This window comes from Canis aureus, chromosome 1 (assembly GCF_053574225.1).
Source record: "Canis aureus isolate CA01 chromosome 1, VMU_Caureus_v.1.0, whole genome shotgun sequence".
Lineage (NCBI taxonomy): Eukaryota > Metazoa > Chordata > Mammalia > Carnivora > Canidae > Canis > Canis aureus.
The window spans coordinates 113,284,200-113,307,840 of NC_135611.1; the positions used below are offsets into that span (position 1 = coordinate 113,284,200).

Consider the following 23,641-nt stretch of genomic DNA (forward strand, 5'->3'; position numbering starts at 1 on the left):
TTCGGTCCTGGTCTGGGCTGGAGGAATAGGGACAGACTAGGGGTTCAAGTGGATTTTGAGGGTGGAGGATACACTGCTCAGGTAATCAGTGCCTCTGACTCAGTCACTCTACTTGCACCCATTGCACGGATGAGATAATTGAGACCTGGAGCTGCGCAGAGAGTCACATGACACGTTACTGGCTGAGTCCAGCCTCCAAGAACTAGGTTTTCTGCAGATAAAGGGGCCTCGGTTCCTCATTTCTCATACCCCTTCCCCCACGCTTCCCATCCTTGCTCAGAATCAGTAACAGCGAACTGGGCGGCCTTCCGGAGAGGGAAGTTGCATTTATCAGTACTCGGGGAGCCAAGGGAAACTCTAAAAAAAGGAAGGAAAACCCCCTCCCAAGCTTGAGTCTCTCTGAGGGAGGAAGGATTTTTTTTTCATGATAAGGCGGGGGGGCGGGGGGGAAGCAAGCCATGACCTCAGGGAGCTTCCCCCTTGCTCCTGGCTCAAGCGTCTGATCTCGGTCCCGGCTGGGAGAGTCTTAGCATGGCCAGATGCGCGCGCTTATTTTGTGCGGAAGGCGTCCGGGATTAGCAGTTGGCGCGCAGGCTTCCTCAGCCACACTCAAGATGGCAGCGGCCCGACCACGCCCCACATGGCGGAACCACGAGTCGCGCTGGGAGAGCCACTCTTCCCAAAATGGAGAGAGAGGGGAGAGAAAACGCCCATCACACCTTAGCCCCGCCCTCGCTCACTGCTCGGGCCAATTAACGGCCCGCAAGGCGGGTGCCAGGCTAGGAGGAGGCTGTGGTTGCCCCAGCAACAACCAGGGAGCCCGAAGGCGGGCGCAGCCTCGGAGAGACCGGCGCCTCGGGTGTCTCGCTGCCAGGAAGCTCGTGGGAGAGGCGCGAGCCAAGCCTAGGAAGTCGGAGTCCGCCGACAGAGGGACAGGTTAGGCGCATGAACTGCACCCCACGCTGCTGCTTCGCCCCACCTAACCGTTAGGTGCTCTGAGGTAGGAATAACGCATGCGCGGGCTTGGGGGCGGGGCTCAGGCGGCCCTGCACTTAAGACGCATGCGCCTCGCGGCGCTCGGACGCGAGGAGGCGGGGCTTTGCGCCTGTGGGCGGGGCCTCAGGGTCTTGGGGCGGGGTTTTCCGCCGCGCTGAGCCAAAGGAAGAAGTTATCTCAGAGGCGGGTAGTTAGTTAGAAGCCAGCTCCTCGCCCAGCTCTCGGCCCGCCCCCCTCATTTTTCCGGGGCTCTCTTGGGGAGGCGGTCAGGATCGTGGTTAGGACTGCAAGCTCAGTAGTTTGACGAAACTAGCCGGGAATGCTAGTGCTACGCCTTACTTGGTAGGCCTCAGTTTCCTCATCTGTCAAGTTGGCGATGATAGTACACACTTCACAGGGCTGTGATTATTTTTCTCTCAGGGCCATGGCTGAGGTGCACGTCATCGGGCAGATCATGGGGGCCACCGGTTTCTCGGAAAGTAGCCTCTTCTGCAAGTGGGGCGTCCACACAGGTATTCCCGGGCCTGGCTCATTTCCCCGCCCCGAGTTTCTGCCCTTCTTCTTTGACCTGCCCTGGCCTAGTCCCTGATCCGCATCTTCCATTGGCTCCCAGGACTCCTAGCCACGACCATACTCTGACGATGTGACTCTCACATTGTTCTTCCCATCCCTTCCCTCTGGGGGCTCTGGCACCCATCTCTGAACCCGTAGCCCCTGAAGATGGGGCTAGACGCCCCCCCCCCCCCCACACACACACACTCCCAATCCTCAAAACACTAGGCTGCTTAACCCCACTGGACTTGGTCTTAGGGGTGCGCTGGGTCCCTCCCCTACTCTGCTTTCTTTGCTTTATTGAGTTCCGACTATAAAGTGGACCTCCATCCCCGCTGTACAGAGAAGAGGCCACCCTCCTGTATTCATAATTCTCTGTGAGGATGTAGGAGCCCCTTGGATCAGCTATCCACGTTCATTCACACAGGCCCAGGAGGGACTTCAGAGGCCCCCGTTTTCAGGGCTTCCCATCAGAGGCAGTATAGTAGCCAGTGTAACAAGTAGGGCCATGGGCCACCAGATCTGGGCTCAAATACTAACTCCCTCACTTATTGATTGGTGGCCTTTGGCCTTGACCTCTCTGCTTTCTTCTCTAAAAATGAAGCTAATAGCAGCTAAGAGGCAACATAGTGTTGAGGTTAAGAGCGGACTGAGTGTTAAATTAAACTGCGTATTAATTTTGTGGCCTTGGGCGCTCATCTTTGCCTTGATTTCCTTATCTGTACAATGGGAATAATAACAGCGCTTACATCATGAGGTTGTCCTGAGGACTAAATGAAAATCAAGAGCACTGAGAAGAGGGCCTGGCCCAGTTAAGTGTTTGCCTGGCTTATGTAAAAGCCGAATGGACTTCTGTTAGTAAAGCCTCGGGTGTGCTGCCTAGCGTAGAGTAAATGCTCACGAAGTGAGTGGCTGTTGCCATCATCCTCTCTGGAGGGCCTGGGCCCTTTGCAGTTTCACTGGCAGGTAGGATGTTGGCTGAGATTCCCAGGGAAAGGGGGTTCCTGCAGCTCAGCACATAAGAGGCAGGCTCCGGAGTCAGACTTGGTTTCCAGTCTGGACCCCACCACTCACCTGCTCTGTGACCCTGGCCAGGTGCTGCCCCCTCTTGGAGTCTCATTTTTCCTCATCTGTAAAGTGGGAAAGTGGGAATCTTTGTCTTTCAGAGGGGTGTTGGGAAATCTCATATGTGAAGAGCCTGGTACTTTCCTGGCCCAGAAGGGAGGGATAACTGACATGATTTTTATTATTTTAGGGGGTTTCTTAGTGGGGGGGGACAGTTAATCCAGCAGCAAGCTCAGGGGCATCCACATAAAGGGCTTGGACCCTGCAGTCGAGATCACAGTTTGAGTCCAGCACCACCACGGGATGTTGGGCAGCTGCGTTCCTGCTGTGCTCCAGCCTGGATGACCGTGCTTGCACACAGAGGCGTTCACTAGGTGTTCATGGAATAAGTGGCCAAGTGACTTTCCTTCTCAGAGTCTGTTTTTTTTTACCTGTAAAATGGGGATTCTATTAACACCCACCTCCTAGGAGCACTTATTTGTCCAACAAACACTTATTGAGCACCTTCTGTGTACGAAGATCAGAGTTTGAGGTCCCGGGGACCCAGCAGTGTAGAAGAGGCATGCTCTCCTGGGGCTCCCAGTAGAGGAGACAAAATTTTTTTTAAAAAGCAGGTAAGGAAATGAGCACAGGGATCACTGACAGTGGTCACTATGGGAAGAAATGAGAGGAGATGACGTGATAGGGACTAGTGTTCGGATAGGAGGGTGGGGGGGGCACCCCTCTGTGAGAGTGGCACACTTGGGCCGATCCCTGAAGGAAAAAAACAGGCACATCCGGGAGCCGAGCTTTCTGGGCAGAAGCCAGAGGTGGTGCAAAGGCCCTGAGGAAGAGGAACAGAAATCAGGCCAGTGAGGCTAGAGGGTAGTGAGGGATGGGGAGAGTGGTGAGAGATGAGTTCAGGAAGGGGGCACAGGAGGCCACACCAAGCAGGGCCTTGTGGGCTTGGGGGGGGGGAGTCTAAACTGGGGGGTGGGGTGGGGATTAAGAGACCCAGAGGGCAGATTAAATGAATTCATGGCTAAAGCGCTTAGCACAGCGTCTGGCTTTTGCTATTATTGTCACCCCCAGGACTATTGCTATTACTATGTGCCTTTCACCATGTGCTCAAGCTCCTGAAGGCCACCCTGGGCCCCATTTTAGTCCTTGGACGAGGCCTCTAATGTGGGGTGAGAAGAGTGACAAAATGCCATCCAACGCTTATCCAGTACTCACTGTGCCCTAGACACTGTTCCGAGGGCTTTCTGTGTATTGGCTCATTTAATCCTTTCACAAAACTATGAGGGATGCGTTATTATACCCATTTTACAGAAGGGGAGACCAAGGCAGAGACAGGTAACTCGCCCAAGGTTGCACAGGCAAAAAGAAGTAGGATCAGGATTTGAACCCAGACATCTGACTCTCGAGTCCACACTTTGTAACTCCTGACTCCCCACCTCCCCCACTGCCAGGGAGAAACAGGGTCCTCCAGCTGCAGTAGCTTCCCCTTCTTGATGTCTGCTTCCCACCCCTCCCTGCAGGGGCAGCGTGGAAGCTCCTGTCTGGCGTGCGGGAGGGCCAGACACAGGTGGACACCCCCCAAGTAGGGGACATGGCCTACTGGTCCCACCCAATCGACTTGCACTTCGCCACCAAAGGTCTCCAAGGTGGGTCCCCAGCACAAGCCCTGGGCCAGGCTGAGGGGGTGGGGGGATGACTAGTGGTGCCCAAAGCCGCTGGGACTGGGAACCAAGTCCCAGCCCTGTTCCCTAGCCCTTGGGACCCTTTCCTGGCCAGGCCTGGCCTGGGAGAGGCTGAGCTGGGGCCTGCAGACTGGCGCAGAGGGTATAGGACTATAGGCCAGAGGCCAGGGCTCTGGGGGCCAGGGGGGCGAGGGGGAGGTGGGGACCAGGGAGAGAAGGGAGGTGGCTTTCAAAGAGACAAACAAGAATCTTCAATCAGGAGGAAGCGGGGAGGGGTTGTGAGGGAGAGAGGCAGGGCTGCTAGCCGAGCTGTTCTGCAGCCCTGCAGCCCAGCTCAGCTGCTCACAGGGGGAAACAGTATGCGGGGGAGGAAGGGTATCAGAAAACCTTTCCTCGTGGAAAATTTAGATCACTGGAGAGGAGTGGATTCTAGGAAATAGCCTAGGTAAACATGCCATGTATTTTAACAATATAAATAATATTTACCGAGTGTCTGCCTGGTGCCCAGCCTGTGTTGGGTGATGCCAGGGAAATGTTGGTGATTGAGACAGCCGCCCCCTTCATCCCACAGCCCTGTCCTCGCGCGAATCACCATTCCCTTGGGGGAGACAGAGCTGTCCCCAGACAGGGGTGGCCCAGAGTGGGCCCATCGAGGATGGGAGGATCCTAGAGGGTAGGGGAGTCCAGAGGAGATGCCTGACTGCCAGGGAGTTCCGGGAGAGCTTCCTGGAGGAGGGGAGGTTTGATCAGCTTTGCTGAGAAGGGCCAGGAGGAGCTGGGACTGTGAGGCAGGCAGCTGCCCTTCAGCTCTGCAGACCTCACGTCTTCCAGCGTGGGCATCATTCATCCTTGCCTCCTCTTTCCTCAACAGCCCCCCCTCCTCGTTCTGCCCATCAGAAAATCCCTTTGGCTCTACCTTTGAAATGTATCCTAAATCCCCCCACATCTCTCCCCGGGCACCCTGGTCTGCCTACCCTCACCTCTCACCCATGCTCCCACCCTGCCCCCAGAGTCTGTCCCCTGTGAACACCCAAGTTGGGGCACATTCCTTCTTTATGCAGAACTCTCCACGGTACCCCTCTTAGGGTAAAAGCCAAAGCCTTTTTGTCGATCATAAGGCCCTGCACAATCTGGTCTGTCACCTCCTCATTCTCCCTCTCCCTCTCAGTTGGCTCCAGCCAGCTGGCCCCACCAGGCAGCTCCCATCTCAGGGCCTTTGCACCAGCTCTTCCCTCTCGGGGGCGTTCTTCCCTGGATGTCCATCCACATGGCCCACTCCCTCTCCTCCTTTAAGCATTTGCTCAAATGTCACCTTCTCCGTGAAGCTTCCCTTGCTCACCCACTTTCTAAAACTGCATCCCCACCCCCACCATACCCAGCTTTATTTTTCTCCAGAGCGGTGATCACCATCTGACATACCCTATAATTTGCTTATTTACTACATTCGTTGTCTAGGATGTCAGGAATTTTTGTCTGCTCTGTTCACCACTGTGTCCCCAGCTTCTAGAATAGGGCCTAGAGCAGAGGGGCACAGGAAGGAGGGTGAAATGGGGCCAGATCTCCAGCCTACCAGGTTGAGGACCTGAATGGTGTTCTAAGGACACCGAGAAACCTATGGAAGTGGGAGAAAGATGCTTCCAGCTGCCAGGTGGAAGGTGCATTGGAGAGCCAAGAAGGGAGGCCCTGGGCTCAGAGAGCACAGGGTGGGCCATGGTGAGGGAGGAGGGGAGGTGTCTGGGACTAGGCCCAAAGTGCTCACCTGGGGACTGCGCTGCCCTGATAGGGGGACACTGAAGAAGAGGCCACAGAAGGGAGGTCAGCTGGTCCAGAGGTTGGACTTTCTATGAGGGCACTGGGGAGCCATGGAAGGGTTTTCAGCAGTGGAAGAACAGAGATTCAGAAAGATCCCTTTGGCTGCCTCATGGATGGGAGTCCAGAGAGAAGGCTGGGGCAGAAACCCAGTGGGGAGGGGGCCGGGGGCCTCCATCGCTCCCGTCCTTCCTCCTTCCCTCCCACCCTGCAGGCTGGCCCCGGCTCCATCTCCAGGTGTGGTCGCAGGACAGCTTCGGCCGCTGCCAGCTGGCGGGCTACGGCTTTTGCCACGTGCCCAGCAGCCCGGGCACCCACCGGCTGGACTGCCCCACGTGGCGGCCCCTGGGCAGCTGGCGGGAGCAGCTGGCTCGGGCCTTCGTGGGTGGCGGCCCTCAGCTGCTGCACGGGGATGCCATCTACAGCGGCGCCGACCGCTACCGGCTGCACACGGCGGCCGGAGGCCTGGTCCACCTGGAGCTGGGGCTGCTGCTGCGCCACTTCGACCGCTACGGGGTGGAGTGCTGACCCTGCCTGCCCGGGAGGGGGCCGGGGGCTCTGGACACTGTCGGGTCTGACCCCAGCCAGTACGGCAGTGGCTTCTGTCCCCACTAGCACCTCCAGCCCGGTGGCCACCCCCTCAGATCCAGTTTCCTTGTCTGTAAAATGGGGACAGTGAGTGTGCGGGGTGGCGGGGGTCAGGTGAGAAGAGGCTGGTTTGCCCTGCAAATGCTCAATAAAGGAGAGCGGTTCTTACAGGTGTGGGTGCCCTCCTGACTTCCGTCACCGGCCAGGTGCCTTGTGCCCTGTCCTCCCACTGACACCCTCCTTCAGGCCCCCACCTCTGACACACCCACTTCCCCTACCCTCTACCTCAGTCTCTGTCCCCCTCCCCACTCTGGGTTCCCCCACTTAGGACCCTGTCTCCTTGGGGGGGGGGTCTCTCCTCTGTGCCCCTCTCCCCCTGGGACCCCGTCTTCCGGCGGACCCTCTTCCCAGCCTTCCCACTCTCGGATCCCCCGTGCCCGGTGTCCCCAACCTCTGATGGGGCCCGCCCGCCAGGTCCTTCTCTCCGTGACCCCGCGCAGCCCTCGGAGCACACGCCGCCCGCTGGCCCGCTAGGGTCGCGCTCAGCCGCCAGGAGGCAGCACCCCGTTCGCGGGGCGGAGCCGGGGTGCCCGCCCCCTCCCCCCGGGGCTTAAGGGACCCCCCTCGGAGCCCGCCCACGCGAGATGAGGACGGTGGCCCGGCCCCCCCATGTCCTCCCCCTGGGGGCCGCCCCCGCCCCGCGCGCTTCCTGGGTGGGGCCGGGGCGGCTTCAAAACCCCCCGCCGCCCCAGCCGGTCCCCGCCGCCGCCGCCGCCGCCCTTCGCGCCCCGGGCCGTCCCACCCCCTCCTCCCGCCGCGGATCCGCCAGACAGCGAGGCCCCCGGCCGGGGGCAGGGGGGACGCCCCCTCCGGGGCACCCCCCGGCTCGGAGCCGCCCGCGGGCCGGCCTCGGCCGGGAGCGGAGGAAGGAGCCGCCGCGGAGCAGCCCGAGGCCCCAGAGTCTGAGACGAGCCGCCGCCGCCCCCGCCGCCGCCGCCGCCACTGCGGGGAGGAGGGGGAGGAGGAGCGGGAGGAGGGACGAGCTGGTTGGGAGAAGAGGAAAAAAAGTTTTGAGACTTTTCCGCTGCCGCTGGGAACCGGAGGCGCGGGGACCGATTGGCGCGGCGCTGCCCCGCCAGGAGGCAGGACTTGGGGACCCCAGACCGCCCCCACCGCCGCCTCGGACGCTTGCTCCCTCCCTGCCCCCTCCACGGCGCCCCCCCCGGCGCCCCCATTCCGGACCAGCCCTCAGGAGCCGCCAACCCGGACTCCCGCGAAGACTTGACCCCAGACCTCGGGCGCACCCCCCTGCACGCCGCTCCCCCACCCCCAGCCTCTCTCCTGAGCCCCCGCGCATCCAAGGACCCTTCTCCGGGATCCGGGAGACGGGACCTCTCTCGGACCTGCCTCAACCCCCCTGCTCAGGACCACCCACCTCTGGTACCAGATCTCGCCCATCTCGGTTTTTTCCTTGGGATACCGAGAAACCGCCCATCAGAGCCTCCCCTCCACCTCCGCTCCGTTCTCGCTGAGGGCTTCAACTACCCCACCCCCAACCCCGACCCTCCTACCTTTCTTCGGGAGACCCCCCAGCCCCTGTAGGGGCGGGGCCTCCCTTTTCCCTCCCCAGCCCCGCTCGCGCTCTCGGCAGTGCCGGGGGCGCCGCCTCCCCCATGCCGCCCTCCGGGCTGCGGCTGCTGCCGCTGCTGCTGCCGCTGCTGCGGCTACTAGTGCTGACGCCTGGCCGGCCGGCCGCCGGACTGTCCACCTGCAAGACCATCGACATGGAACTGGTGAAGCGGAAGCGCATCGAGGCCATCCGCGGCCAGATCCTGTCCAAGCTGCGGCTCGCCAGCCCCCCGAGCCAGGGGGAGGTGCCGCCCGGGCCGCTGCCCGAGGCCGTGCTGGCCCTCTACAACAGCACCCGCGACCGGGTGGCGGGGGAGAGCGCCGAGCCGGAGCCCGAGCCCGAGGCGGACTACTACGCCAAGGAGGTCACCCGCGTGCTAATGGTGGAAAACACCAACAGTGAGCTCAGAGGGGCCGGGGACCCTGGAGGGGAGCCCCCAGGGGGCGCCGCAGCGCAGGGGTCACGGGGAGGAAATTACTGGCAGAGGAAACCGGCTAGAGGAAGAGGACCCCCGGGGTTGCCGGGAACGCGGGAGGGGGTCTCAAAGAGGACAGGACTGAGCTCCCTAACCCCCGGGTATCTGGCCCGGAGAGGAGGAGATAGGGGCTTAGTGGACCGCTCCTAGAGGGCCGTGAGAACACGCGGGCCCGTGGGGCAGCCCCCTAGAGGGAGAGAAGCAGTTTGGGGGGGTGTGGAAGGATAGAAGGGCTTCCCTCGCCACCGGGCACTAGAGGGTGGGGGTCCTGGGGTGAGGGCTGCAGAGAGGGAGCCCGCTTCGGGAGAAGCGAAGTCCCCAGCATTTGAGAAAGGAAAGGAGAGCCAGGAGGGGAAAGCTGACCCAGGGCCCAGGGGTCACGAGGCGAGAAAATTCAAGGACAGAAAAACTAGGTGAAGCGAAGCCCCGAGGTGCCGGGGAAGTGAAGAGCGGCCCCACTCGCAGCGGGCGCGGGGAACACGCGGGGCTGGGGAGGGCCCACAGAGACGCGGCGAGGGGGCTGCTGAGTGCGGGGAAGAAGGGGGCCCGAGGTCGTGGGGTGGGGGGAGGTCCCAGCGGGGGGGCAGCGGAGCCCCCCGGGATGCGCGCCAGGTGCCCCGAGTATTTGGCATAGGGACGTGAGCCGAGCGAGCCCCCAGGACACTTGGGCGGTGGGAAGGGGTTTAGAGAGAGGGAGACAAGCTGGGGAAAGGGGGGCGGGGAGGGGGTGCAAGGAGACATAAATAGCGCCGTGCCGGGAGCAGCGAGCCCCCACGCCGCGGGAGGGGAGGAAGTGGGCTGAGTGAGGACTCGAGCCCTCGGGGGAGAAGTGGGTGGGTGCGACTCTGCAAGATCGGGGTGAGAAAACCGACTGGGTCGGGGTGAGGGAGCCCCACGTGGGTGCCACGCGCGGAGGGTGGAGCCTGCCCTCCCGGAAGGCGGGGGGAGGAGGACCCCGCACGGCTGAACGGGGAGAGCCTGGACCCCAGATTCCCAGTTCCTCTCCGGGAGGCCGGGGAAACCCCAGCGTCCGGCCGCCTCGTCCTCCCTTCCCTTTCCTTCCCGTGCCCGGGGGGCGGGGATCGCGCGCGGAGCCTGGGGCGAGACGGGGCAGGTCGCGTCCCCGCCCTCGCGGCGGCGGCGCCTCCCGCCCTCTTCACCCCTGCGCGGGGCGGGGCTGCCGCTGGGCCCGCCCCCCCGGCGCCCACGCGGGGACCCAGGTGGCCCGCGTGGCGTGGAGATTTGGTGGGGTGGGGTGCCCCTGTTCGCACACTCTGTCTTGAGTGGTGCACCTGTGGGTCCCCCTACGCCTGGGTGGCAGCTCCAACCAGATGACGCCCCTCCCCACCCACAGCTCGGCCTCACCTCTTCCGTGGTCGCTTCACCTTTCTTTAACGCTGACACCTTCCATCCTCGCCTCCCCTCCCAGGCTGCCTCCATCTGGCCCCCAAACCCCGTGTCTCTCCCGCGTGTGCCTGCCCCATCTCTGCCTTTCCTCTCTCCTGCATCTCCCTGCACGCTCTCCCCGGTGCTGTCTCCTCCCTCTGTCTCGCTCTCTCTCCTCCGCCCTGCTCCTCGGGTCTCCATCCCTCCTTCTCACGGGTCCTGCCCCTCCTTTCTCTCCCCCTCCCTCTCTGCCCCCCCCCCTCCTTCCACGCCCCTGAGCCACCCTTCCTTTGGGGTTTGCTGAATAAGGCCTGGGTCGAGATAGGGCTGCTTTGTGGGGGCTGGGCTAGCCTGGCTAGAGTTAGGGAGGAGTAGGGGCAGGAGCCCATGGGAGGGGTTTCCATCCCCTCTCTCCTCAGATCCTGTCTCCACCATTTCTGTACCCCAACTGTAGAGGCCTAAAGCATGTTCCCCAGTAGTGGAAGGTCATGGCTTGCGGGCTCATCCCTAACTTTTCCTAGACTAGAAAGCACTCTTCCTAATTTTCTCCATCCCCCTGCCCCTGAAGCCATTCCTACCTAGAATGAACTTTGACTTGTCTAACCAGCTGATGGAGGAAGAGAAGGGAAGAAGGATTTCATAATAATAATAATAGTAATAATAATGGCACAATAGCAGGGAGGCAGCAGAGCCTAGGGGTTAAGAGCACAGTCTTTGGGACCAGACTGCCTGAGTTTGAATCCCAGCTCTGTAGCTCCCTACCTATGTCACCGTGGGGCAAATGACCTATTTGCCAATCTATAAAATGGGTATAATGACCATCTTTTTCTCTTAAGGCGGTTGTGAAGTTTAAATGTCTTAACGCTTGGAAAGTTATGAATTGCACCTGGCAAGTGGTGAGCACTTTTTAACACACACATGAGCGCGCACCACCCCCATGTGTAGGCTCTGCTACATGCTTTATCTGTGTCATCTCACCTATGTCACACTATAACCCTGTGGTCGGTCCTCGTTTTACAGATGAGGCTTGGGCTCAGAGAGTAGAATTCACTTGCCCAAAGCTACACGGCGCTTCAGTTAGAAGAGCCTGCTGGAAGTTAGGGAGCTTGATGTGGTTGCCTGTTCCCAAAAAATAGCAGGGAAGTGAGGCTCTGGGAAGGAATGTGACTTGCTCAAAGTCACAGAGCTGGAAGGCAGCAGAGGCAAGCAAGGTCTGATCCAAATGCCCTTGATCCTGTACCACTTGAATTTGCATCTGAGGCTCCAAGTGCTGGGGGGAGGGGGACTGAGCAAACACAGCAGCCCCCCACTGCCATGTGCCAAGTGGATGCGTGGATACTCTACAGATGATGGGAGAGAAGGATGGTTAGGATCCTGTTTTATAGAGGAGACAAATCCAGAGAGGGGGAGTCATTTGCCCAAGATCACACAGCTTAAGAGTCAGAAACAGGTTCTAACTGAGGGTTGTCAGCCCTGGAGCTCATGTTCCTAGACTTGGGGTGTGCCAGCTGCCTGCCCTTGCCCAACCCTTGACATCCATCCTCTTTGCTCGTCCTGCCTAGAAATCTATGAGAAAGTCAAGAAAAGTCCGCACAGCATATATATGCTCTTCAACACATCAGAGCTCCGAGAAGCAGTGCCTGAGCCCGTCTTGCTCTCCCGGGCAGAGTTGCGCCTGCTGAGGCTCAAGTTAAAAGCGGAGCAGCATGTGGAGCTGTACCAGGTGGGGGCCCAGGCCCTGGAGGTGGGCCATGCGCACTGGGTCAAGGTGGGCGGCAGGATGGCTCGTGGGTTCCAGGGTCCACATAGACCCTGGAGAATAGAGGTGTGCACACCATGGAATCGTAGGGCTCTTTGAAACTTTCAGACTCCTAGCCCCCTAGGGTGTGAAACACTTAGAAGGCTGGAATCTTGAAAGGTTAGAGGCTCCCAAACCGTTCTGTCCAATAGGGGAGCCACTAGCCACACATGGCCATTTAAGTTGACTAAAATTAAAAGAAAAAATTCAATTTGTCAGTCTCACTGGCCATATTTCAAGTACTCTGTAGTCACATGTGGTTAGTGGCTGCTATTTTGGATGCCACAGATAAAGAACATTTCCATCATCAGAGAAAGTTCCTTTGGATAGTTCTGTTCTAGAAGGTTTAGAGTCTCCAGGAAGATGGGGGTGTCTGGAAGGGCTGGAGTCTCTAGAAGGTTATGAGACCTAGAATCCACGTCGTATGGAACGTTAGGTTTAGGTGGGTGGTTGGCTCTTACAACAAAGGAATTTTGTCTGTTGTTAACTTCTTGGAGTCTAGAGAACTCCGCTCTATGCAGCCAGTGCCTGGAGTGATGTGCCTGGCCCCAGAGGGTTATTGCATGTGGGTGTCAGGCATCTGCAGCATCTGTATTTTGGGGCATGTCCGAGTGCTGGGTGTGGAGAACATCCTAGAACTTCTCAGGCCTATTGAATGTATAATTCTTGGGGTGCTACCACGGAGTCCTGAAGATCCAGAATGGTTTCTAATATATAGCCCCTAGAAAGTTAGAGTTTCAGAAGTCAGGGCATCAGATTTGCAGAACATTTCTCTTTCTTTCTTTCTTTCTTTCTTTCTTTCTTTCTTTCTTTCTTTCTTTCTTTTTTTTTTTTAAGATTTTATTTATTTATTCGAGAGAGAGCACAGGTGGAGATGAGAGGGGGAAGCAGACTCCCCACTGAGCAGGGAGCCTGATGTGGAACCTGATCCCAGGACCCTGGGAACATGACCTGAGCAGAAGGCAAACGCTTGGGGGATTCCTGGGTGGCGCAGCAGTTTAGCGCCTGCCTTTGGCCCAGGGCACGATCCTGGAGACCCGGGATCGAATCCCACGTCGGGCTCCCGGTGCATGGAGCCTGCTTCTCCCTCTGCCTATGTCTCTGCCTCTCTCTCTCTCTCTCTCTCTGTGTGTGACTATCATAAATACATAAAAATTTAAAAAAAAGGCAGATGCTTAACTGACTGAGCCCCCCCAGGCACCCCTAAATTTGCAGAGTTGTATGCTCAGTGGACCTCAGGATGTACAAGGACGATCTTAGCGTGGTAGGCTGTCCAAGCCAAAAGGGGCCTGGTATTTCACCAGTGAGAGGACTCAGGCCTGGGGAGGGCGCCACAGGGGCTCAGGGCAGAGGCTGGGCTGTCCAGGTGCTTTGGCTCCCTGGCCCTGGGGGTCTCTCTCCTCGCAGGGCCGCTCTGGGGGTGGGTGGTTCCTAAAGGGGCTCCACAAGCACGGATGTCTAGGGGGGACTGTCTGTGGGATTCTCTGGAGGCCTGTCTGGTGGAGCAGAATGAGTAAGGGTACAGTCAGTGTATTTGGGGGTGTGGAGCAGCATCTACTCACTGTCTCCCCCTGCCCCAATTTATCATCCCCCAGAAATATAGCAATGATTCCTGGCGCTACCTCAGCAACCGGCTGCTGGCGCCCAGCGACACGCCAGAATGGCTGTCCTTTGATGTCACTGGAGTCGTGAGGCAGTGGCTGAGCCATGGAGGTGAGGACCACTTCTTTGCACCACCCCTGTTTTAAAATGGGATCAATCCCCTTCTTTGTCTGGGGGCCGCCCTGCCTAGCAGCTGCCACCCCATGTTGGTGCCAAAGAGCCAAGAGCCTTCCTCCCAAACCCTCGCACTTGAGCGATGAACGCTTTTTGCATTTCCTGAGCACCTGCCCTGTGCTGTGTGATGCCGGAGATCCAGCAGTGACCCAAATAATCCCAGCCTTAACCTCATGGAGCTCTTGGTCCACTGTTGGGGTGGGGGAAATAGGGAAAGACCTGAAAACTGAGTAGGGCTGGGAAGGGGAGCCCAAGGGAGTTGCCTAACCCAGCCTTAGGTCAGGAGGGCTTCCTGGAGGATGGGACATTGGAGCTAATATTTGAGGGATAAATGGAACCGGCCCAGAAAACAAGGGGGGCAGGAGCGTTCGAGGCAGAACCTGAGTCCAGGGAGAGCCTGACACATCTGATGTGTCTGTGAGAGGACTGTCTGAGCCCACAGCACCCACATCACCTTTCCTAATCTCCCTCTTTTCATGCCTCCCCTCAACAAGTGCCAGTAGGTCCCTGCTCTGAGACTGGCCCTGTGTGGGGTGATGCTGGGGGTACAGTGGTAATGAAGACCACTTCTAGGTCCTGCCCTCCGGGGACCCACAGTCACTTTCAGACACCTAGACAGTCTTAGCAAAGCCTGAGGTGGCAGCAATGACCTGAAGGAGCAGTGTCAGGGTGGGGAGGCCCTGAGTGCAGTGGGGGTCAGGAGCAGGCGCCTGGACCCATCCGAGGGGGTCTGGGAGGGCTTCCTGGAGGAAGGGGATAGTGTTGAGACTTGTGGGGTTAGTGGTGGTTCGGCCAGGTGTTGAGAGTAGGGGGTTCAGGAGCAGGTGGGAGCTGGGAGGAGTGTCCTGGGCCGCTGGACAAGGGCTGGTCTTGATCACTGCTGAGGCTACAGTAGTACCAAGGACAGAGCCCAGCACCTAGTAGGAGCTTAGGAAATCACTCACTCATTCGTTCAAGAAACTTCTCCCACAGCTGCCCTGTTGGTTTGCATCCCAGCCCTATCTCTTTTTCCCACTTGGGGCGAGTCATCTCCCCTCTGTGGGCCTTGGCTTCTGTGTCTGTAAAATGGGGAGCTTTGGTGAAGATTTAAGGAGATAATGCTCGCAGAGTGTCTGGAACAGGGCCTTGCAGTAGATGTTTGTTTTTATGACTGTGGGCTAGGCCCAGCGGGGAGCAAGAAAACAGGAATCCCTGCCCCCAGGTGTCCTGCTTTCCACTGAGAACAGTGAGGGAAAATAAATAGGCAGATGCCAGTGTCAGAGAGGGTAAGTACTATGGAGAAAATAAAGTGGTGCCACTGTGGGGGTGGGGCCTATGTCCTGGAGGGCCTCTTGGAGGAGGTGACCTCTGAGCTAAGACCCAGAGGAGGAGGAAGAGGAGGAGGGGAGGAGGAGGAGTGGGAGGAGGAGGAGGAAGCAAGGCCAAGAACTGGAACTCTTAAGAGGGTGCAGGGAGGGGGCAGGCGGGGGTGGGGGAAGAGGCAGGCAGGAGCCCTGACCCCACCCCACACCTGCGCCTAGGGCTGCTCCCCGCCCCCTGCAGCATCGGGGTGAGCCACACCTCATACTGGCTTCCCCCTCCCCACTCCCACAGGGGAAGTCGAGGGCTTTCGCCTCAGTGCCCACTGTTCCTGTGACAGCAAAGATAACACACTGCAAGTAGACATTAACGGTGAGGCCCATCTCCCTGGCCCAGACCCATGCCAGCGTGTGTGTGTGTGTGTGTGTGTGTGTGTGTGTGTGTGTGTGTAAGAGAGAGAGAGAGAGAGAGTCTTCCTCCCGCTGCCCCTGTCCCTATTCATCCATCTGAGAGTGTGTGTCTGTCTCCCCCACACACCCCCAACTCCAAACCAAAGCAGGGTTCAGTTCCAGCCGCCGAGGTGACCTGGCCACCATTCATGGCATGAACCGACCCTTCCTGCTCCTCATGGCCACCCCACTGGAGAGGGCCCAGCACCTGCACAGCTCCCGGCAGCGCCGGGCCCTGGACACCAACTACTGCTTCAGGTGACCTTTCTGCCTTCGACCCGGCCTCCTAGGCTGACCAGGTGTGCCACATAGGGCACCTGGCTGGTGCTATGTGTGGGGTGGCATCTCTTCCAGCCTGGAAGGCTCAGAGGACAAGGCCCGAGTTCTAGAATGGTGGGATGGTGTGTGCTCTGGGGGGCCCTAGTGTTGAGATCAGCTTGCTTTCTCGCCGGTGTGTTGGAATCAGACAGTTGGAACGAGGGACAAGGAGCATGTGGGAGTTCCGAGGGGGGGAGGTTGGCGTTCTAGAATGTTGGGACTGTAGGGCACTAGGATTCAGCATTACTGACTGAAACCTGAGAACATTGGACTCACAGAATGTTGGGGACTCCTAGAATTTGGGGATTCAGAATTAGAAGATCACACATGTTGGAGTCCTGTGCCATTCATTGGCAGATTGGAGTCTTTGACTATTGGGCTCAGAATGGTGGAAGCCTATGTTGAAATACTAGCATCCACAAATGTTGGGGTTGGAGAAAGCCAGAGTATTGGGATCCTAGAGGGTTGGGGCTCAGTGTTGGAATGTTAGAATCTCAGAAGGCTGGGATCTAAGGAGGTGGCAGCTTGGACCTCTTGAGTGATGGGCTCAGGATTATGGAACGCTGGTATATGCAATATTGTAATGTTGGAATTCTAAATGGCAAGATCCTAGAGTGGGAATGTGGCAATCCCAGCAAGTTGGAAATGCTGCTGGAGGGTTAGAACCCTAAGATGCTGGAATATTGCAATCTAAGAAAGTTGAGAAATTGGCTTCCTTAAAATGTGGAAATTCAGATTCAGGTGTTGCAGAATTAGAATGATAACCTGACCTTGTCCCTCCCCTGGCTAATATTGTGATGGTACCTCTGGGCTTTCTTATATGCTGTTCTCCTGTTGGAAAGTCAGTTCTGCTCCCAGGCTCAGCCCCAGCCTTCAGACCCGCAACCCTGTGAATGAATGCACGGATTGAGGTCTTCAGCGCTAGTGACATTAATAAATCTAACAAAGGGAGGCAGCCAGCCAGTGAGCCTCCTTAGGTAGGGTCATGGTGTCACCTAGGAAATTGGACCAAAAAATTGAACCTGCAGCTGATCAAGGCAGTAGATCCAACTACCAATTTTCCAGAGACGCAGGGACCGAGGAACATGTTAAACAACACCATGTGCTTGCAGTCAGCAATGGTTAGATTGTGGGAAACCTGACCCACTTTCTTCAGCAAATGCAATGCAAAGCTAGGTGTCGGGGGGGTGAAGTAGACAGTTCTGTAGATTTCTAAAGGGATCTGAATAGATACATCAACCAATTGTAGACCTTATTTGGATCTTTATTTCTGCAGGCGAATGAAAACAAAAAAAAATGTTTGCAAGATAGTTGGGGAACTATGAACTCTATATGTTTGATGATATCAAGGAATAATTGGGGAATTCTTTTTTATGTGGTATTGTGGTTATGTTTGAAAAGATTCCTGATTTTTTTTGGAGATGTGTGGGGAAATATTTATGGATGATATGACATGGTAGATGGTCTGTACTTTGAAATCATCCAGCAGGAGAGGAGATGGTGGGAGGGGCAGAGATGCAGTGAATTTGGCCGTGATGTGAGATTGTGGCAACTAGCCTCCCTGAACACTTCCCCGGCACCCAAGGACAATGTGACGCCCTTAAGCCTGTCCTGGGTCCCCAAGTGGGTTTCTTTTACCTATCCAGCCCTGACTTGATGGCAGAAAGGCTCTGCAAGAGCTTCTCAAGCCGGGGGTGGGGTGGGGGCGGGGGCTGGCTGGCCCAGTCAGTAGAGCGTGTGACTCTTGATCTCAGAGTTGTGAGTTCAAGCTCCATGTTGAGCATGGCCACCCCACTGTACTTAGAAGCTTTGCAAGAGGCCTCAGACTTGCCCTGAACAAATGGGTTACCCAGCGCCTCAGAGTCACCTGCAGACTTGTTAAGTATGGCCTACTGTCCCCCAGCCCAAGCCCACCCCCAGTTTCTGGTTCATTAGGTTGGGGGTGGGGCCAGGGAATTTGCATTTTGCACAAGTTTGCAGGTGGTACATCTGCTGCTGTGGGGACCCCACATGGAGAATGTCCCAGGTGGGTGATAAGAGTCACAGACTATTCAAATCTCAGGACCTCAGAACACCCCCAGCAGCTGGAGTTGAGCCAGAAGTGAAAGATTATTCTGGATGAGGGTTCTTTACCTTTTTTGAGTTTAGGACCCCCTTGAGAAACTGAAAGCCAGGAAATTTCACCAAAAATAGGTCTATAAATGCACACATATGTGCCTATGGTTTTGGGAGCTCAGGATCTCCCCCCCCTTTTTTAAAGATTTTATTTATTTCTTCATGAGAGACACAGAGAGAGAGACAGAGACACAGGCAGAGGGAGAAGCAGGCTCCTTGCCGGGAGCCTGATGTGGGACTTGATCCCTCCGTCAGGGATCATGACCTGAGCCAAAGGCAGATGCTCAACCACTGAGCCACCCAGGAGCCCCAGGAGCTCAGGATCCTTGCTGAACCCAAACATGGACTCCCTGATAACCTCCTTGGCCCTTAACAGCACCTCACTTGACCTAACATCCCCTGTGTCTCTGGACAGATGGGGAAACTGAGGCTCAAACAGACCGGGGAGGGGGGGGGACCAGGCTGAGCTCATAGGGATCTTGGTTTCCTGGCTCCCTTCTCAGGGTTCTGTGGCTTTTGCAGAGGCCTTGTCTTGCCCCAGGAAATGCTGTATCATCACCTCTTCCCGCTCTGCTTGAGCTGACATGGCCATGCTCAGGCTCCTGGGTGGGAACCCAGCCCCAATCTCCACTTACCCGCTGTGTGTGGGCAGGCAGCACTCCCTCCTTCAGGGCTCAGTTTCTTCACCCTTCAAATGGGAATAATAATAAGGCCTGCCTCTTAGGGTTTGGAGATAATTCATTCTCTGTTGATTAATTTTTGAAAGGGTAAATAGGTGAATGTGGACCAAATCTAGAAAGGATTCTCAGAGACCCTCCAGCTCTGACACCCACCCCTCTCTGAAGAGGAGGCAGCCAGTTTTCTTGGCTTCGTGTCTCCTTCCAGAGATAGTGTCTGTTTGAAACACTTATACATAGCCATATATTTTTTATTTTGCCCAAATTGTAGAGTCCTTTAGTAGTGTGGATGTGGAGAGGGCACTGTATGTTTTTTCCTCTCTCCTTCCCTCCCCTCCCCTTTCCTCCCTTCCTTCCTTCCTTCCTTCCTTCCTTCCTTCCTTCCTTCCTTCCTTCCTTCCTTCCTTCCTTCCATTTTAAAAGTAACACATACCCACTGTTAAGAATTTGGAAAATACAGGGACATCTGGGTGGCTCAGCAGTTGAGCTGAGGGCATGATCCTGGAGTCCTGGGATTGAGTCCCACATCGGGCCCCCTGCATGGAGCCTGCTTCTCCCTCTACCTGTGTCTCTGCTTCTCTCTCTCTGTCTCTGTCTCTCATGAATAAATAAATAAAATCTTAAAAAAAAAAGAATTTGGAAAATACAGAAAGGTATTACCCATCATACCACCACACATAAAAAGTCAACATTTGAATATAGTTCCTTCCAGTCCTTTTATGCAAAACAGAATTTGGATCATACTGCACTTGTAGCTTTGCATAGTGTTTCTTTCATACATTATGTACCTGGAATATAAAGCATTCTCGGCTGCCCGTGAATCAAGCTTTTTAGCCACGGTCCCTGCCCAGCTCAGCCATGGCCCCAGAAGCCAGCACATAAAAGGTCCCAGTTCCTTCCAGACAAGCAGGAGCCTGGGCCTCCAGCTGCATAGGATTGGCTTTAACTTCTGAGCATGGGACAGAGATTATGAGTCCAGAACAGTAGAGTGTTATACATCACTATTCTCCAACGTGTTTTTAAAAAACCTAACACACACATATATTGTATAAAATATATTATATAAATAGATATTTAAAAAAATATATTTTAATCTCTGAGCTCAGGATCCCTGGGTGGCACAACAGTTTAGCGCCTGCCTTTGGCCCAGGGCACGATCCTGGAGACCCCGGATCGAATCCCACGTCGGGCTCCCGGTGCATGGAGCCTGCTTCTCCCTCTGCCTGTGTCTCTGCCTCTCTCTCTCTCACTGTGTGCCTATCATAAATAAATAAAAATTAAAAAAAAATCTCTGAGCTCAATGTGAGGCTTGAACTCACAACCCAGGGACCAAGAGTTGCATGCTCTCCTGACTGAGCCACCCAGGTGCCCCATGTGGCAATAAGTTTTTTTTTTTTTTTTCAATAAGTTTTAAGAAGGAAAATAGAGGGGGATGCCTGGGTGGCTCAGCGGTTGACTGTCTGCCTTTGGCTCAGGGCGTGACCCTGGTCTGGGGATAGAGTCCCACATTGGGCTTCCTGTGAGGAGCCTGCTTCTCCCTCTGTCTATGTCTCTGCTTCCCTCTGTGTCTCTGATGAATAAGTCAATAAAGTCTTTTTTTAAAAAATGGAAAATAGAGGAAGAGGAAAAAAACTAGATATTGGAGACTATTTTTCCATTCTGGTTAAAATTTTCTTCTATTATGGAAAATTTGAAATGTAGACAAAAGCAACCAAGATATAGTATAATGAAGTCCCATGAATTCTCATCCAGCTTCAACAGGTATCAAGATTTGTCCCACTTGGTGCCTGACTGGCTTAGTCAGTAGAGTATGCGGCTCTTGATCTGAGGGTTGTGAGTTCAAGCCCCACATTTGAGTGTAGAGATTACTTAAAAATTAAATATCTTTTTAAAGTAAGATTTTATTTATTTGAAAAAAAAAGCACAGTGGGGAGAAGCAGAGGGAGGGAGAGAAGCAGGCTCCCCACTGATCAGGGAGCCCGATGTAGGGCTCGATCCCAGGACACTGAGATAATAACCTGAGTCAAAGGCAGATGCTCAACTGGACTGAGCCACCCAGGTGTCCCCAAAAATAAGATCTTAAAAAAAAAAAAAAAAGATTTGCCCTACTTCAGATACAGACATTGTCAAATTTTCTTCCATAACTAAAATGCCATTATTATACTGAGTGGAATTCATGATCATTTGGATTGGTATTTTGGATATTTATGGAGCGCCTGCTGCATGTCAGCCAGTGTTCTAGGAGAGGTTCCCTGTGTAAAAGACATCTGAGCATATGTTTAAATGAACTGCAGAACCAAGCCAGAGTGGGTATCTGTCAGAATAACAAGCCAGGAAGAGGGAAGAACAAGTGCAAAGGTCCTGGGACAGGGCTGTGTTTGAGGAACAGGGAGGATGCTAGTGTGGCTGGAGTCAGGGAAAGTGGGGAGGGAGTTGAGATCAGCCAGCCAGACCAGGAAGCACCTTGTGGTTCCTGGTGAGGACTTGGGCATTTGCCCTGAGTGGTGTTTGAGCCCTGTTCAGAGGAGCAACATGACAAGCCCTAGCATGTGGCCCCAGAAGGCAGGGATTTCTGTTTCATTTGTACTGAGTCCCTAGTAGATCCCAGCCAAGCACACGGGATCAACAAACATTTGTTGCCCACATCGAACTCAGTGCATGCATGTGGACAGTCCTTTGGCTTCTTACAGGCTTGTTCTGAGCTTTGCGTGAGATAAGGTTTACTATGGTGCACTTAGCGGGGTGCTGGACTAGCCTGAGTGCTGTCGGTGTTAGTGTTTATCGTTGCTATTGCTGTTATTGCTGTCATTGTCACAGGCGGTGCAGGGGAGACCGAGATGGGGACTGTGCTAGGGGCAACCGAGGTGTCCTCCCGGGGGTGGGTAGGGGGCGGCTGCCCTTGCAGCAGCCCCTCCTGACCCCAGCTCCTCCCTCCCGCCTGCAGCTCCACGGAGAAGAACTGCTGCGTCCGGCAGCTCTACATTGACTTCCGCAAGGATCTGGGCTGGAAGTGGATCCATGAGCCCAAGGGTTACCACGCTAACTTCTGCCTGGGGCCCTGCCCCTACATTTGGAGCCTGGACACGCAGTACAGCAAGGTGCGTCTGGCCACGGGCTGGGGAGCAAGCAGGGACCCAGGGAGTGGAGGGAGACGAACAGGTAAAGACAGAGGGGAACTGGGCAGTTTAGAGGTGGAGAGAGACCGGGAAATCGATCTGAGGGGATGGAGACAAGGTCTGAGCAGGTAGAGACGGGGCGCAGCGGGAGACGGATGTCTGGGGAGACCCTCGTCTCCACCGAGGCTGAGTGACGCGGCGCGTGCGGGAGGCGGGGAGGACGGAAGGAGAGGGAGCCGGAGAGGGTAGGGGAGCAAGAGGCCGGAGTCCACAGACCGCCCGCCATGCAGAGACCGAAGACCGGGCAGGAGCGGCAAATGCGGAGAGGCCGAGACTGAACGCCCATCCGACCGAGATGAGACGGAGGGAGGGCGGGGGGCGGGGGGCTGTTGACCGGCAGGGGGCGGGTGGGGACATCCCGCCCACGACCCCCGGCCCTGACCCCGCCCGCAGGTCCTGGCCCTGTACAACCAGCACAACCCGGGCGCGTCGGCGGCGCCGTGCTGCGTGCCGCAGGCGCTGGAGCCACTGCCCATCGTGTACTACGTGGGCCGCAAGCCCAAGGTGGAGCAGCTGTCGAACATGATCGTGCGCTCCTGCAAGTGCAGCTGAGGCCCCGCCCCGTCCGGCAGGCCCCGCCCACCGGCAGGCCCGGCCCCGCCCCCGCCCGCTGCGCCGGGCTGTATTTAAGGACACCGCGCCCCAGGCATCCCCCCCCCCCATCCCCGGGGTCCATTAAAGGTGGAGAGAGGACTGGGGTCTCTGTGTGTCGTTGGGTCCCTGACTGGGTCCCCCTCCCGACATTCCCGACGTTCCCGGCTTCCCGCTCCATCTGCCCCCTCGTGTAGCTCTCATTCATTTCCTCCCACCGACACCTGCGGAGCACTCGCTAAGCTCCAAGTACTCCCCGGTGGACGCTAGATTTATTTATTGAGCACTTAGTGCTCGGTTCCAAATGTTTTAAATTGATTAACACATTGATCACAGTAACAAAGCTCTGAGATGCTGTGTTATGTGAGATAACATTCAGTGTAAAGGTGAGGAAGCCAGAGCCCAGAGAGATTAAGGGAATAGGTCCTGCCCACCTGGAACCTACTTTCTGGGAAGTAGATATGGAAAGCGACACTAAGACAGGAAAGCAGGATAGACTGAGAGGAGGAGGGAGAACTCCTTGGAGGAGGTAAGCATTTGGGACTTGAAGGAAGTCAAAAAGGCAGTCTGGGGGGAGCCCTGAGGGAGTGTGTTCTTGGTAGGAAGACCTAGGCAGAGCTTGGCCATGAGGATGAAGTTGGAGTGAGCAACACTAGGAGGAAAGGCCAATGTGGTTGGAGGGGAGGGACAAGGGGAAGGGTGTTGGGTGCTGAGTCAGTTGATAAATGATCAAGGGGCAGAGAGTGATAATAGTCCCCCTGCCAGGTACGGGTGTAGGAGCTCCCCTATTCTTCCCACAGCCCAGCAGAGCAGGGGTTGGCAAATTACTACCTGCAGGCCAATTCTGGCCTGCTGCCTATGTCTGTAAATAAAGTTTTATTGGAGCACAGCCATGCCCATTCCTTTGTACATCACTTAGGGCTGAGTAGAAACTGTATGCAGTCACAAATAGTTATTATCTAGCCCTTTACAGAAAAAAATTGCCAGCTCTTGCTACAGAGACCCTTTGCTGCTCACTTTACAGATGGGACTACTGAGGCACAGAGAGGTTTGCTACTTTTTAAGGTCATACAGCTGGCACGTGGCAGAGGTAGGATTCGAACCGAAACAGCTTGAGTTGAGGATCTAGGCCTGCAACCCCTGCACTGGGACTGCTTCCCGGTCCACATCAGGCCTCTGGGGGCCTGTGAGAACTTGTACTTCAAGGGAGATGGGTGCTACATCAGGTTTGGAACAGAAGAGGAGTGTGATTTGACTTC

At 56.2% G+C, this 23,641-nt stretch overlaps 2 protein-coding genes across 5 annotated transcripts; both read left to right on the forward strand.

Moving 5' to 3' along the window:
• The first annotated feature begins 753 nt into the window (after window positions 1–753).
• Window positions 754–6,862, forward strand: B9D2 (B9 domain containing 2). 3 transcript variants are annotated; one of them, XM_077850686.1, is made up of 4 exons: window positions 754–1,000; window positions 1,417–1,508; window positions 4,134–4,259; window positions 6,319–6,862. In XM_077850686.1, exons 2-4 carry the CDS (start codon window positions 1,421–1,423, stop codon window positions 6,630–6,632), a joined length of 528 nt encoding a protein of 175 aa, XP_077706812.1. In that variant the 5' UTR covers window positions 754–1,000; window positions 1,417–1,420; the 3' UTR covers window positions 6,633–6,862. The 3 variants fall into 3 exon arrangements, with proteins under 3 accessions (XP_077706812.1, XP_077706818.1, XP_077706802.1); XM_077850692.1 differs by having other exon boundaries at window positions 754–936; XM_077850676.1 differs by lacking the exon at window positions 754–1,000 and adding an exon at window positions 1,115–1,338.
• Window positions 6,863–7,513: 651 nt separating this feature from the next.
• Window positions 7,514–23,271, forward strand: TGFB1 (transforming growth factor beta 1). 2 transcript variants are annotated; one of them, XM_077850666.1, is made up of 7 exons: window positions 7,514–8,720; window positions 11,746–11,906; window positions 13,577–13,694; window positions 15,351–15,428; window positions 15,613–15,763; window positions 21,560–21,713; window positions 22,185–23,271. In XM_077850666.1, the coding sequence occupies exons 1-7, from the start codon at window positions 8,366–8,368 to the stop codon at window positions 22,341–22,343; spliced, it is 1,176 nt and encodes a 391-aa protein (XP_077706792.1). In that variant the 5' UTR covers window positions 7,514–8,365; the 3' UTR covers window positions 22,344–23,271. The 2 variants fall into 2 exon arrangements, with proteins under 2 accessions (XP_077706792.1, XP_077706800.1); XM_077850674.1 differs by having other exon boundaries at window positions 7,521–8,720; window positions 15,616–15,763.
• Window positions 23,272–23,641: the final 370 nt, after the last annotated feature.